This window comes from Nannospalax galili, unplaced genomic scaffold (assembly GCF_000622305.1).
Source record: "Nannospalax galili isolate Female #2095 unplaced genomic scaffold, S.galili_v1.0 scaffold1007, whole genome shotgun sequence".
Lineage (NCBI taxonomy): Eukaryota > Metazoa > Chordata > Mammalia > Rodentia > Spalacidae > Nannospalax > Nannospalax galili.
Genome location: NW_008355473.1, coordinates 938,860 through 955,469, shown reverse-complemented (window position 1 = coordinate 955,469; position 16,610 = coordinate 938,860). Strand labels below are relative to the sequence as shown.

Genomic DNA, 16,610 nt, shown 5'->3' with positions numbered 1-16,610 from the left:
CCATAACGATTACACAGTTTTCCTTTTCCTCAACCTCAGTGAGTCTTCCCCAGGACCCAGAATGAGATGAGCATTGCTGCTCTTTCCCTGTTTGCTATAGGATTTTGTTCCTGCACAACCTGTGCAGTGTTTTGTACCTGGACCCCTAGAGACAAGCTTTATCCGGTCATGCTGTCTGCCTCCAATCTTGCTCTCATAAACACTTGTCAGACATTCATGAAGCGTTTGTGATGGGTATGAACCCCTCCTGGGATCTGTGGCCCCAGGGCTTTTAATGCTAACCCATTTGTGGTCTTCAGCACCGTAGTAAGCTCCATCACTCTCCTTGCGTATTTGATACCTTCTTATTTCTGGAAGCGGATGATAAGCTAATACTCACAGCCCCTCCCCCAAAGTGCTTGTCTTCTTTAGATTTCAGGATGCTCATTCCTACAGCTACCCCATGTGGAACTATCTTCCTACGATGATGACTTTCTTCATCCTCTCCCTGAGGAGAGTGCATTCATTTAGAATCAAAGACAAAGACGCTGGTTTGGTCTCTGAAAGAACATTTTTTGCTGCTAATTGAGGTCACAGGAGAAACATTCTCCTCTTGATTGCCTTTGAATACCCCACCACAGGGTTTGGAGCTTCCACAGTTAGAAACCTCTTACACCTACAGCTACCCTGTGTGACACACCACTGCCTTTGCTGTTTTAGCCTTCAGCCACTGGCTGGAGTTCCCATTCATAGTTCAGTTTTTTTTTTTCCTGAAATGGCTTCTCTACTGCCTCCTTGGTCCAAAAAGCTACTTCCTTATCTTTGAGCCCTTGGGCTGCCTGGGTGGCGGTACCAATCTTCAGGTAGCCTTCCTTCTGGTTGTATTCTGGCCATGTGGGCAAACTCTCCTCTTTGGGGTTCCTAGAAACAAAGTCAGAATTAAGATTTCACAATGCTTCTGTGTGATTCCCACTTTTCTCTGAGAGTTGTGTGGATCACTGGTATATTGCTGTCATGGAACCACGCAGCTCTGGAGAGGAGGAGTTCTCTATCTCCTAAGGCAATCTAATCATTTTTAGAAAGTTCCCATTGTCAAATTGCTGAACTCATATGGTCATGAATCTGGACACTTAAACTTTAAAAACCACTCTTTCCCCATTTCTCCCACCAACTCTGTCCACCATTGCCATCAGCCTCACCCATTCCGAGCAAAATTGGCCCAAAACTTCATCACCATCTTGCTGAGGCTGATCTCCTCATCTGAGGCCCCCTCTGTGAGAATAAAGATAGTCTTTTTGCTTCTCATAGAGTGGTCCACATGGCAGCAGCGTCACTCCCACGGGAGCTTTAGACATACAGAGCCTTCTCCCTTATTCCATACCAACCAAGTCAAAATCTGTATTTGAAGAAAATCCTGAAGAATTTTTGTGCACATTTAACTGGAGGATGGCTTGTCTAGGACTCAGCAACATGCATCCATGAGCTGGCTGGCCGGCTCTGTCTTCCTTAACACCTGCCCATTCCTTCCCCAACAGGGTTGAAATGCCACAATCCAGGGATTTTTCTGCCTTATAGGATTGGTGGGTCTTGGCTATTTTCTAAGTCCCCTCACACACACACACACACACACACACACACACACACACACTTTCATAGTCAGAAAAATATCAGAAATGCAAAGATCCTAACGAGTCACCCAGCTAGGAAAGACTGGTGTGCCATGAGGTAGGTCACATGCAACTGCTGAGAGTTAAGGTACTGAAGACATTTGGGAAAGGTTTCCTTCAATTAATGCAATGTTATATATACCATAGTATAAAATATATGAGTTTTAAATATACAGAGAGGTAAATAGACACATGGCATCCAATTCAAGATTAACACAAATTCTAACCTTCCCCTCGTTCTTGTGAGTAGGAAATTAAACAGTGGTATTCTTGTCTTCAAGCAAAGTCCTGTAGGTGAGTCAGTCCCTGTAACTGAAGTCACAGGTCAGAATTTTGAGAGTGACTACACTGGGGGCACATAAACTAGCTCTCCTTCATGTACACTGGAGCAAGGAGAAAGGTTGAGGACTACCCAGTGTAACTCAGCCTCATTTCAGTGAATCATAAAACTAAGATCCAGAGCTCCAGAGGGAAGGAGAAACTTTCTCAAGACCACCAAAGCAAGACTGCTATGCAGGCCTCCTATCTTCAAGTTATAACTAACAAAAAACCATTACCTTTTATAAATGGGGCACCAAGTACTGAGGAAAGCTCATCCCCATGGTCTCCCAAAACCATCCCAGGTTTCAGGTCTGATGAGAAGCTCGGGCGATACTGAAACTCATACATATAGATGGGGGCTCCAGCATCTGAGAAGACATACATCCAGGCACAATTAGTGTTAAGAAACACACATCTGGATGGTTTCGAGGTCTCCAACACCCAAAGAAGGCCCTGGTTAGCTGCACAGGAGATAAACAGTTTCAAGAAAGCCCAGTGACTTGCTTAGAGCTTCACACCTGGGTGAGTGGAACTGGAATTTGAGCCAGGTGTTTACTGAATAGAGAAAAAGTAGATGAATGCATATAGTAAACGCACTGAATATTCTCACTGCAAACACCCTGGTGCTCACTGAGTTCAAGATCTATAACTAGCTAAGCATGGTGGTACACACCTTTAATCTCAATACTTGGGAGGCAGAGACGGGCAAATTTCTGTGAGTTTGAGGCCAGCCTGGTCTACATAGCGAGTTCCAGGCCAGCTGGTATTCTATTGTGAAACCCTGTCTTTGAAAACCAATCTACAGACTAACAAGCGCCTTCCATTCAGTCTAATTCCGAGTATTTCTAGTGCTTTTCTCGGCCATCCAAGAAAAGTGACAGAAATTAAATTTGCTTATCTAAGAAATTAAATTTGCTTATCACTGAGGTTTACAAAATTCTTATAAATGCAATACAAAGCTTTAAAAGGAGAAAGGCATCAATTTGGTAAATACCAACTGGGGAGTAGAAAAGCAGAGATAGTGACTAAGAATCTGCCCAGGAACAGAAGAAAGGAGAAGGGGACCAGAAAGCACATTTCAGGAAATTATGGCTACATTTTTTCCTAATTCGGGATAGATGATGTACCACAGGTGTAGGATACAGAGATGACAAATTAATTTCATCAAAGGCACAAAGCGATAAATATATCAGAACTCAAAAGACATGGAGAAATTCCAGGGCCACTAAGAAATAAGAAACACCACATGCAAAGGGGTGTGTATGTGTCAGTCATTTCTTCCTCATCTCTTACTGCTGTTTTCTGAATCACCTACCAAATTAACTACACATATTTGGATCCTATTTTCAGCACAGGCTCCATACTAGCAGATCACCAACAGGACAGTACTATCCCTCTCCATGTGGATCCGGGCTTTGAGGCCTGATCCTCAATAGTTTCCACATCTGTCTGCGCTAGCTAGGTGTGTCAGGAACAAAAGCTGGTCACAGTGACCCTGGAATCCAATCCTTGGATCTCACCTCTGTGATGACGAGCCACAAGTACAGATGGGACAGCAAATAGCACATCTCCAATCAAGTTTACAAATAAGTTTCTCTTTTTGACAGGGTCTTCTGTCCCTCCTAAATATTCCTGAATGGCAGCGGGAATCATATTCTCAGAGATGTTCTGAAATGAATCAAGAAAGTGGACCCCTGTCACAGATGGTGGGCAACTAGGCTTCCTTGGCAATTGAAAACTCTTCACTGACTATGAACCTTTAAATCCTTCCTAGGGTGATTAAGTGTGAAGGACAGAATCATGAGACAAAACCCCAAACCAAAGTATTTTCCTGCCGTTGAAGTTTCCATTATTTGAGGTAAGTCCGCAGCTCTTCTGGGCTTCTCAATCAATTCCCGTAAAGCCTTAGATTCTTACAAGATAAGGGCTGGACTTCCTCAGAAGTTGTGTGCCTGTCTTCTGGTCCAGTTTGCCTGCAGAAAGTGGATATTCCATAATCTGTTTTTTTTAAAAAAATGATTAAGTACTTGTTAGTCCCTGGGAATTAAAAGGATTCTTCCAAGCAGGAAAACCATCCAAACTACTTAAGAATGAATTTCCTTTGTTGGGTCTCGATGAGCATTAGTCAGGAAAAAAAGCAATGAAACAAATGGACTTATATCTACAAATGTAATGACTACAAAAAATATTTTAATAGGTATGTATATTTATCAGGCTGTGGGGCACAGTAGGTTTCCAGTCAATGGGGGAACATGTAAACCATGGTAGTGTATGTGGAAGCAGAGGGTTCAGGGACAGAGGACACAGGCCGTATCCCCTTGGACTCAGGTAACAGGGAAAACCAAATCAATCATTACAGCTGTGTTCTTTGAAAACTCTCAAAATCTCCAGTGAAAAACGCAGACTCGCAGCACGTACTAACTGTCCAAATCTCTGCACTCTGAGTGGTGACCCCAGCACTGCTCTGACATCTCAGGTGCATCTTAGGGTAACCACAACCCCACACTGCCCGCCTGAGAAAGCTTGATGCTTTCAGGTGTTGATACTGTGAAAAGCTTGCAATTAGCAATCACTCCTCTGCCCCCTGAGATGTAAATCTTCTACCTGAAAATCATTTCCTCGAGGACCTGGGAGAAAACTTGTAAAAATGGTTTGAAACCTCTTTGAAAAGTAAGTATTTGAAGAGATAACACTTGATGACACTACTGGTCTCTATAGAAGAATGCTTAACTTCATCGAGGTCCTTGCTTCATAACTCTGATTCCTGTTATAAAGAGGTGACAGTTCTCCTGCAGGTAATATTTTGCCTACTGAAGTCATATTGCTTCATAAAACCTATTTTATTGTTTTAAATACTGCCCGATTTCTCTGATGTCTTTCAAGTGAGGTGCCTGAGATCAGATGTGGAGATCTATGGCACCTAAGACTCTACATACAAAGTAGAAGTTGTTATGCCCCAGGCCTGACTCTTGTGAACCTCCAGCTTGTCTCCCTCTCTGGTCGTCTTTCTGAGCAAGTCACAACCTGAACATTCTGGGATTCTTTAAAGAGAAGACTCTTTTTTTTTTTGTATATTTTTATTGAATTTCTGTGCATTAAATACAAAACATCTTAATCATCTTTATACCACACCCCCTATACCCCCCACCAGATTCCATGCATTCTATCATAAAATGTTAATGAGAAGGTCCTTTAAAAGAAACATCTTGAGATTCTTTAATGGAAAGACAGAATGTTTGTGAGTAGGATGACAAGGGTTCCCAGGGATTATTATCCAGGAGGCATTTGAACCATTCTGGAGAAATTTTTCATGGAACTATATACTCAGGACAACAGGGGCCGTTTCCCTGGACAGGGAACAAGGTGGAGAAGAAAGAACTCCTGGGCTGATATAGGGTGATGTGTTTCTGTCTGAGGTCTGTATGTTCTTACCAGTGGAAGGAGCCAGCCAAACTCTTGCTTGTTGATCCCCACCATGTAGGAGACAGTATTGAAATTCTTCTCAGCCAGAATTTCTTCTGGGGCCTTTAGAAGTACCACTCCATCGACTACAGTAGGCAGGAAGGGACAGTTCTAGGAAATAGGGCAATGTAATGTCTGCGATTACTTCTTCCCAGAAAACACTCATGCCCACCCAGCCTTTACGGTTACAAGCCCAGCACCATAAGATTCCCATGACTATGGGCAATGGCCACAGAAACTTAAGGTCCTACCAACTGTCCTAACTCTGTGAGACACAAGGGCAGAACTTTGATGGGAAAGTTAATAGTGATAACATAGAGAAATGAGCAGGGCATCTTCATGAAAATTAAAATACACCTCATATATGAATAATTATACTCCAATTTCAAGTGGTGTGGAGTCACAGGTCCCATAGATAATTTCTTACTCTCCATGGGAGTTATGTCTTTAAAGTTGCAGAGGATGCAGAATTTGCTTCAAGGAGAATTCTATCTAGAGTTAGTTCTTGATCAAAACATTTTTCACTCATTTGTGTATGGATGCCTGTTTATCGACATGTTATGTGATATAGGTTTGTTATAGATAATTAGTTATATGTGTTTATAATAGTAGGATAGCTAGAAAGGCTTCATACTTCTTGACCTGAGTAACATAACTGTAATTTTTTTTACTTCAGTCTTACAACCATGCTCTCCACTGTGCTTTTAAAAAATTCATCATTGTGGGGCTGGACTGATGGCTCGGTGGTTCAGAGCACTGGCTGTTCTTACAGAGGACCCAGGTTTGACCCACATGGTGAGTAACAACTGTCCTTACCTCCAGCTCCAGGGGAATTTCTGCTGCCATTGCATGACACAGGTGCACTTACATATATTCCGGCAATACACTTATACACATAAAATAAAAATCATAAATAAAATAGTTTTTAAATCATCATTCTGAGGGACTGGAGAGATGACTCAGTGCTAAGAGCACTGACTGCTCTTGCAGAGGACCTGGGTTTGACTCCCAGCACCCTTATGGCAGCTAACAACTGCCAGTTCCAGGGGATCTGACAGCATCTTCTGACATCCATGGGCACTGCATGACACAGGCGCACTTGCATACATGCAGGCAATACACTCATACACATAAAATAAAAATAACATAAAATATTTTAAAAGTTCATCATTGTGAACAGAGTGTAGTGGCTCATGCCTACAATTCTAACACTGGTAGGAGTGCTGAGACAAGAGAATTGCTGTGAGTGTGAAGTCAGTCTGAGATACATGATGAGTTCCAGGCCAGGCTAGGCTGTAGACTGAACCCCTATTGAGAGAGAGGGAGAGAGAGAGAGGGAGGGAGAGAGAGAGAGAGAGAAGAGAAGAGAAGGGGAGAGGAAAAGAGAAAAATTAGTCATCTTATGAATCCATAAATTCAGTTCCTTTTTATCTTTTCCTTAGCTTTATCATACACTATAGACACAGCAGTTCCCTTTCCAAAATTGCCTCTCCCACAGCTGGACAAACTGAGAATCCTCCTCTCCCTCTTTGGATGTACCATGCTGTTGACTCATTAACACTGACTTCACAGCCAAGGCATCACAACAAAAGCCTGAAGGAAGCTCGTCTGTCACATGCATTCTTTCTGTACAGCACCTCCCAGCCTCCTCTGGTTGGGAATGTCAGATGGTCCTTCATTACCACACTTAAGAGCCAATCCAGAGAAATAATTTAAACAGAAAACATGGCAAAATAAAAGTTCAGCATTTGATAGACCATGAAGAGGACATTTAGTGACTACAAGAGAGGAAGCAAGGACACAGAGTGTTTCCTTTTTGACTTCAGATGGGAACCTGAACATCATGTGACTCAAATTTCTTGCTGTTCTGTACATGTGGCGTGAAAGACGACATGTCTCACAAGTATCAGTTTAGGTTTATATGTCCATTTTAACAAATGAATTCATAAATACAGAATCCATGATTGAAGGTAGACTGCGTCTGCCTTTCTATATCTAGATCTGAGCACTTTGGCATATGTGATTGGCTTTCAGAAATATTGAGCTCATCACTCAAGGTGCCTGAACTGAAAAGTTTATTAACTATTTAAGATAAGTTAAAGGTTTTTTAAAGTGGCCTACTCCAATAGGCTGACAATAAAGAAGAAATCTCAAGTCTAACTACTCCTGCCATAGAAAAGCGGTGCAGTCAGAGCTAGTCGAGCAACAGGAGCAGCTCATCTGAAGGAAGATGCACACGGCCACACAGGTAGGTTCTTGCTATCTGCAGTGAGCTTGAGGATGAATGCTATTGACAATGGGAATGGCATAAGAAAGGACAGAGGTGTCAGTATGCAGAACTAATCCCTGGCCCATTTTCTGCACAGAATCTATCACAGCCTGACCCTCAAGGCTGTTTTGAAGAATTCTCACTGGAAGTACTAGAGGTTAGATCTTACATGCCCCCAAAGATCAGTGTGTTGGAGCCGTGGTCTCCAGCTCATGCTGGAAGCTAGCATGGCGTTGGGGAGAACTTTAAAATACAGAGCTCACGAGCGGGAGAGATGGCTCAGCAGTTAAGAGCACTGACTGCTTTTGCAGAGAACCCAGGTTCAATTCTCAGAAATGGCATAGAAGATAACAACCATCCATAACTTCAGTCCCAGGGGATCTGACACCCTCTTCTGATCTCACAGGTATTGCATGACTTGGGTACGCTTATATACATGCAAACAGTACACTCATACACATAAAATAAAAATAATAAAATATTTTTAAAGATCTGGAGCTCAGTGTCAAGGCTTCGGGTGATTGGGGTACACTCTTGAAGAAAATATTGGTGCCCAATTCCTTTCTTTTTTCACTTTTAGGCCATAGGGTGATTAGTTTTGCTCCTCCACAAGCTCTCACCATGATGTGCTACATAAAAGGAACAGGAAAGCAGAAAGTAGAGGGAGAAGTTTTTACAAAGTCCTAGAAAGGGATAGGAAGGGCTCTTGGGGAAGATTCTAGGAGAGAAAACTGACGTCAGCAAACATGAATGCCACAGAGACCATCACTGTGCACCCAGGGATGCTCTGGGTATACTGTGAGGCCACATGCATAGCCTGTTTGCATTAGAAAGGTCAGGGGTAGCCTGTAACTCCTTTTGCTCATACCTCATACTGTATTCATCAGCAAAACATGTCAGTTATTCCTTCAAAAATTTCAAGAACCCACCAGCATTTCTTTTATTTATCAGGGTTGTTTTAGTCATCCTAGGGTTATATTGGGGGGTGTCAAATTATACTATAGATCTATAGTAATAAAAACAGCATGGTGCTGGCTGGCATAAAAACAGACATATCGGTCAATGGAATAGAATTGAGGATCCAGATATAAGTCCATGCACTTACAGTCACTTGATTTTTAACAAAGAGACCAAAAACACACCTTGGGGAAAAAAAGACAGCATTTTCAACAAATGCTGGTCAAACCAAATAGCTACAAACACATGGAACTAGAGTCCTATCTCTCATTATGCACAAAACTCCAAATGAATCAAGGATCTCAGCATAAGACCTGATACCTTGAATCTAATAGAGGAAAAAATGGGGAATGCATTGGAATTTATAGGCACAGGAAAGGACTTTCTGAACAGGACCCTGATACTGCAGGCATTAAGACCAACAATTAACAAACAGGATCTCGTGAAACTAGAACACTTTTATATTTCAAAGAATGCCAGTATTCTAGTGAAAAGGCAATCTTACAGAATGGGAAAAAATATCTTTATGAACTATACCTCTGACAGAGGGCTAGTATCTAGAATATACAAATAACTCCAAAAATTAAACATTAAAAAAAACACAAGCAAACTAATTAAAAATTGGGCGAGGAACAAATGAGGAATTCTCTAAAAATGAAGCACAAATGGCTGAGAAACACTTTTTAAAGTGTTCAACATCTTTAGCCATGAGGGAAATGCGAATTAAAACCACTTTGGGATTTCTTCATATCCCAGGAAGAATGGCTACAATCCAAAAAAAAAAAAAAAATAGATCACAAATGCTGGCAAGGATGTGGGGAAAGACAAACATTTATTCACTGCTTGTGGGAGTGCAAACTGGTGCAGCCACTATGGAAATAAGGGTGGAGATTCCTCAGAAAGCTAGAAACAGATCTACTACTTGATTGAGCCGTACCATCCTTGCACACATCCAAGACTATATCCTCCTGCAGATACTTGTTCATCCACATATATTGCTGCTGTATTCGCAATAGCCAGGGAATGAATGAAAACAATCTAAACGTCCATCAACTGAAGGATAATGAAAGTGTGGTACATTTTCACAATGGAATATTATTCAGCTGTTTAAAAACTGAAATCATGAAATTCACAGATAAATGGATGGAACTGAAAACAATCTCCCTGAGTGAAATAACTCAGACACAAAAAGAAAAATGTTGCATATTCTCTCTTACAAGTGAATGCTAGCTATGAATCTTTAGATAAGTGCATTTCAATTGGAAAATCCATAGAGGTCAGGAAACTAGTAAACAGCCATGGGGTGGGGTGAGGATTTGTGGGGGTGGTGAGGATTTGTGGAAGGGGAGATAGAATGTAGTGATACAAAGTTAAAAAGGGGAACAAGGGGCTGGAGAGATGGCTCAGCGGTTAAGAACACTGGTTGTTCTTGCAGAAGACCCAGGTTCGAATCCCAGCACCCACATGGCAGCTAACAACTGTCTGTAACTCCAGTCCCAGGGGCTCCGACAGCCTCTTCTGACCTCCATGGGCATTGCAAGACACAGGTGCACTTACCTACAGGCAGGCAATACACGCATACACATAAAATAAAAATAATAAATTTTAAAAAGGGGAACAATAGGTTAGGACAGTAAGGACGAGTTAAAGAGTGGGGATTCGGAGGGCAGGGCAGAGAAGGGAGTGTGGGGAGGGTTAATTAACACTAAAGGCCTTTACAAAAAGCCATTTGAAAATTTACCAGTATAGAAGTGTCTTAAAATATATACATGTACAATATAAAAAGAGATCAATGGTCTGGAGAGATGGCTCAGCAGTTAAAAGCACCGGCTGCTCTTCCAGAGGACCTGGGTTCAGTTCCCAGCACCCACATGGCAGTTAAAAACCATCCATAACTCCAGATCCAGGGAATTCAGCACCTCTTCTGACCTCTGCAGGCATTTCACAACGCAGGTACACTTACATACACTCATATACACAAAATAAAAATATAACAAAAATAATAATAAATAAATTTTAAAGAGATTAAAATGAGTTATTCTATAACAAGGGAACATTGCCTCACCAGATACCATAAGCTAGCAAACAAAAAGCCCAATTCCAGGAGTAAACTCTGTCTTTTAAAGCTGTTGATCAGGGCTTCCAAGAGACCCTTAAACAGTACTGGCCACTGTCCCTGTTCTTGGTTACCCACCAAAACTTGACAGTAAGAACCTACTGCTAAAGATATTAATATACATGAAATATAGAACAAACAAGGAAAAATCAAGCTGATACTGACCTCAAAGCTTCATCTCTACTGGCTAGTTTTCATAGTGTGAGAAGGTGCTACAGATTCTACCAGAAAAGAAAAGTAATCATGAACCTTGCCCAGCTGTTAATCCTGCAAACTACAACAGGCCTGGCAAAATAAACCCACTGGTGCAATCATGGTATGAATGTTATAGAAGAAACCAACCACTTTCCAATTGGATTTAAGGTCTGCTTCACAAGATGGAATCCATATCTGACACTGATATCAGATCTAGGAACCTGTGGCTAGACATGTCACAAGTCATAGGGGAAATCTGTTAATATTATTCTGCCAAATGGGCTGAATGTTTAACTGAATTATAACGACTTATTGTTAAACTCATAGATTAATGCATTTCTCAGTTCTCACCAGAGAAGCTTCCTTTCTGCAGCAGATGGTGATTAATAGAGACCCACAGCTGACCAACATGCAAAGAACAAAAGGCCGCAGAGTGCTTATACCTGAATTGGACACTGGTATCAGTCTCTGCCTCCAAAGGTTTGGGAATCATTGCAGAAGTGAGATTAGAAATACTGTAAGAGCCAGAGCTGGTATATGACCATAGGAAAATGGGGTTTTCCAGACAGCTGGGCCATTATTTATATGAACTCAGAGGAATGGTAACAGCAAACACAACTCCCACATAAATTCAAGCCGACAAAAATCCCAACATGTGGTGGCACACGCCTTTAATCCCAGCACTGGGGAGGCAGAGGCAAGTGGATCTCTGTGAGTTCAAGGCCAGCCTGGTCTACATAGTGCATTCCAGGACAGCTGGGGCTACAGGGAGACCCTGTCTCAAAAAAAAAAAAAAAAAAAAAAAGTAGGGAGGTGAGGAAGAAGTTCCAACCCTAGTTGATGGACTATTGGCAACTGATGGCTTCTGGGAGAGGGAGAATCAGTTTTCTTTAAAGGCATGACACTAGGTAGGTTCACTAGGTTCCAGTGGATAGAAATACACCAAAGGGCATTTGGGGACAGAAATTTGACTCTATAGGCATATGTGTGTGTGTGATATATGTGTGTGATAGAGTACATTAAGCCAGGTGGGAAATAGTATGGGGATAGATTAGAGGGTTCTAAATATGATAGAAATATATTACATGAAATTTGAAATTTTTCATTTAAAAATAAAAATAAAACAATTGTTTTTAAAAATCATCAAAATCCCAACCAATTCTTACCACCCTCCTGCTTGGGTTTATTTATTTTTTTATTTGGGTTTATTTCTATAGATTGTTTTTATTTTACGGGTAGTTTTTATTTAGATGGGTTTATTTATAATATTTATTATTTGGAATAGTAAATAGGGATCCTACACCTGAATTATTGCAGCTCATAATCCTCCCACTGGGTCCCTCAGTACCTAGTCTACCCCTTTCCTCTCCACTATTTCCATATTGCTGTCAATGTGAACTTAACAGAACCCAAGATGATGTAACTGCTCCACTGAAAACCCTCTGCACACCTCCTGTACTATGTTGCATAACAATCCAAGCCTTTCGGTGACCCACTCCATTCCCACCTCTACTGTTTCTGAAGCCATAAGCCTCCTCCTCCCTCACTGTTTCTTTCCACACACACTGACGTCCAGCAGGAGGCTTTGTAGCTGCTCTTCCCTTTGTAAGGAACACTCTTTCTGCAGGTTTCCTTTGTGGAATCATGTCATTCCTTTTGTGTATACAGCTGACACCCTCTGGCTGGCATCCATAACTTTACTCAGATACCACCAGCTCATCAAGCTACACTCTGGCCCTAGGGCCTCTTCCCGTCAAACCACTGGCCAACTTTCTCATGTCTGCCAATTTCTTTTTTACCTTAAGTCTGACATACACGTTTTCGTACACAGACCCCAACACTGAAATGCAAGGTTCCCAGGAATCACGGTCATATTCTAACTGCAGAATCAGGTACTGCCACTCAGTGAATTCTGATTCAAACTTTTCTGAATGGTTGAAAACAATTTCATTTCGTCTTCAGAAGATCTTTAAGAGAAGTTCTGGGATCTCACAAGAAGGGTGAGAGAGAACAGGTCTGTACTACTACACAGCCGTTGTCACAAGGCCTGGGTCATTGCTAAGAGGTGGGAAGACAGGAAAGACAAGCTGGAAGGTTCTGCTTGAGTTTCCTAGATCCTGGGAGGAGGCTGATGTCCTTAGGACTGAGATCTCAGGCTTCTCTCTACACAGATCACCAGCTCCTAGAAGATCTGTGCTCTTCCATGGAGACTCCTAAGACACTTAGCCTGGTATCTTGGCCTCCTGACAGTGGAAGGTCCTGGTGTAGCCCCATCCTGCGGGGTTGTTTGGGAGCAGGGAGTATATAAGAATGTGAAGTTGAGCAGAGGACACAGAGTTGATGGCTGGGAGCACCGGATAGGAAGTCAGGCCATCTTGCCTCAGGTCCTCCTGCCTCTGTTACCCTGGCAACTGACTTCCCCTCTTGGGGCATCAGCAGTATACACACAAGAAATGATGTGATTCCACAAAGGAAGAGTCTTTATTCACAGTTTAGTTAATTGTGTGCTGGGTAGCTTTAACTGTCAACTTGACACACTGGGTAGAGGGAGCCTCAATTGGTGAGTTGCCTCCATTGAACTGGCCTGTGGTCATGTCCATGGGGCATCTTCTTGATTATTGAGTGATACGGGAGGCCCCAACCCACTGTGGGTGGTACCACCCCTGGGCAAGCGGTCCTGTATTGTATAAGAAAGCAGGTTGAGCACAGGCCAAGGGAGCAAGCCAGTAAGCAGCGTTCCTCCATGGCCCATGCTCCAGCTCCTGCCTCCAGGTTCCTACCCTGAGTTCCTTCCTTGGGCTCCCTCAGTGATGAACCGTGACCCAGGCAATGTAAGCCGAATAAACCCTTTCCTCCCCAAGTTGGTATTGGTCAGAGTGTTTTGTCACAGCTGTGAGAAACAAACTAGGATATAAAGATTAATACTAATAAGACCCAAAACCTATAATACAGGAAGCAAAGGTTCGTACCTCTCTGTGGTGTCGAAATAAATTGATCTGAAAATGTTTCTGTGAAGATAAATATAGAGATTGCAGTTAGAAGTCCTCCATGTCTAAAAGCTGATCCTTTGACCTATGTCCCCAAGGTTCTCCCTGCTGACTTCTCCCTGCTAGGCCCAGAGTAAGAGAACCTTATACAGAGTCCTTTGGCATGGGTACAGGATAGAGTGGGATAGGGAAGTATAGGGTAGCAAGGGGTCAGATCCTCCGACTCAGAGCTGGGGTTGCTGGAGCTTTGAACATGTCTGCTGCCTAAGCCTATGCTGTTCCACCTACTTGTTCCCTCTGGTAACAATATCCCAATTTTCCCTAAGGAAAAAAGTGGAAACAAAGTAATTTTGAGGACAGGGATGTGGTAGTCTTGAGGGGAGATAAGGCAGAAAGTGAGATGAAGCATCAGAACAGAGTAGACTTGTCCTTTGTCCACCCTTCCCCGCTCTCACTTCATAAGCTTGGGCATCTATGTGAGATCTGGGTCACCATGTCTCTAAACATAGAAAATGGTCCAAAGATTGATACATGCCAGCATTAGTCAAAGCTATCTCTCAAATACTGGTACTAGATAGTTTCTAAGAAAATAGGATATGAGTGTACAGTGCTGTCTTTAACCTCTCCAGGGACAAATGTGCTTCAGGGAGAAGTCAACAAACAAGAATAAAAAGCTGAGCTATAGATGATCAGTATTATCTTCAGTGTCTGTGCCTACCCACTTCTCAACACATTAATTACCTGATGATCCCATTACTCCTTCTTTTTTCTGTTCAAGTCCTCTTAAGTGAGTGTTCTCTTGCATTAGAAAACCCTCACTCAAACAGTCTGACATTCATTCCAAACCATGATTTTCTTTAATGTGTTTGTCGAGATTGCAGTGATTACAATGTTTACCCTGTCAGATCTGGCCTATTCATGGGAATCAACCACTAGGATCTGTCCATTGTGGATTGCAGCTCCACAAGCCTACTGGGGACAGTGGACAGTCATGGAAGTATCTCCACAGGATGGAAAACATCACAAGGATGTCCTAGTCTTAGTTTCTCTGGGTTTCCCAAAGTCACCAACTCTTCTCATGTAATCCAGGTTCTGAGCCACACTGAGAATGCCTGAAATATTTTCCCTTTCTTAGATAGTAAAAGACAGCAATATCTCCATTTTCAAATCCCTTAATTACCTTATCTAAGGTTGATAAACCAAGACCCATGACTTAAAGGTACAATGAACTCAACTCATGAATATGCAGGCGTGCCACAATGTTAGAGGGCTATCCAAGGTATCCGCAGGTACCCTTCAATATCCAAGGTGCAGACAGGTCAAGCTCACTTCATATCGTCTGTCATAATGGGAATCATTCCCAATGCTTCTCTGTAATGATAGACTGCCAAGACCATCAGTTGATCCTCAAACATCATCTTCCCTGGGAAGAATATCTGTTGACTATAACGATCACTTGCCCTGTCTATATACCCCCTTCATGTAATCAACTAATCACAGGGTCATTTTTCTACCTAGATAGTCTCTTGTCAGCAGAGATACTGTTCAATTTATGTCTGTATGGACCCTTGTTTTACCGTGCCTGCACACAGTTGGGATGGATGGATGGATGGATGGACGGAACAAATTGGTAAAAAGGTGGCTATTCTTGAATCATAATTAGGGCAAAATCTCGAAAAATCTAGATAATTGGACTACTACTATATTATTAGAAAAAATTTGAGCATCCAAGATAAATTCTGGCACCGTTCTTTAAAAAATGTGTTTAATATTGCCCATCTTAAAATTTATCATAGTAATTATTCATGGAATATGAAATGTTTAATTCTTAAAATGCATATAAAATATTAATTGAATGACAATTATCAGGTTTTAAGATAATTGTACATTATTATACAGTTGTGGTATTTTTGTCTACAATGCTGAGTATTGGACCTAGGACCATGTACATGCTACACATCCTCAGACCTATCACAATTTTCATCATAGTATTTTTGGACTTTTTAACATTAAAAATGAAGAAATGCAATTCCCAGTTTGGATCAAGAGGTTGGCAGTGCTTCTAAGAGATGAGAAACTTTCCTAGGCAGATCATCTAAAGCAGGGTAGAACAAAATTGAGAAATCCTCAGGCCAACTCTGCAGGCCCGAGGCCATTAGGAAATACATACCAATTTCAATGTAGTCTCCAAGACTTCATCCTCTGTCTTCTGGCGGAGGCAGTAAACCATGGCAGCTGAGGTGGTGGTTTTACACCCAGCAGTAATAGCAACTTGCTGCACAAAATCAGAAGTAACAGTAGAAGTAAAAATCAATGTGCCTTCCCTCCATCAGTACAGACAGGGGTGTTCAATATCCTCAATTCTGAAGAAGGTAGGTAGTAGTTGAAAACGCTCTAGTCTAATAGGTGTGTACACAACAGAATTTTGTATCTATTACTAATTGGAACTGTGACATTAACTCTGTATGTCTGTGTCCTTGGTACTCTTAAAGTGAGCACAACATTATCAAAGTGGACTATCTTAGGCTGTGCACAGTGGGGTAAAGAACGAGGAATCTGGAATTCCACTATCTGGTTCAGATTTGCCTCCTCCACTTTCTGGCCATTTACCTTCAGTTTTTCCACCTATAGATGAGGGTGATGATTATACCTTTTAT

General features: G+C 41.9%; 1 protein-coding gene across 1 annotated transcript in view; it reads right to left on the bottom strand.

The window, feature by feature from the left end:
* Positions 1-695: 695 nt before the first annotated feature.
* Positions 696-16,610, bottom strand: part of LOC103749868 (liver carboxylesterase 1-like) — a 29,522-nt gene continuing 13,607 nt past the window's right edge. The window contains 8 exon segments of the mRNA XM_008852760.1: positions 696-900; positions 1,179-1,251; positions 2,204-2,335; positions 3,488-3,635; positions 3,885-3,965; positions 5,400-5,540; positions 13,936-13,974; positions 16,124-16,228. Coding sequence (XP_008850982.1) covers positions 696-900; positions 1,179-1,251; positions 2,204-2,335; positions 3,488-3,635; positions 3,885-3,965; positions 5,400-5,540; positions 13,936-13,974; positions 16,124-16,228 — 924 coding nt within the window.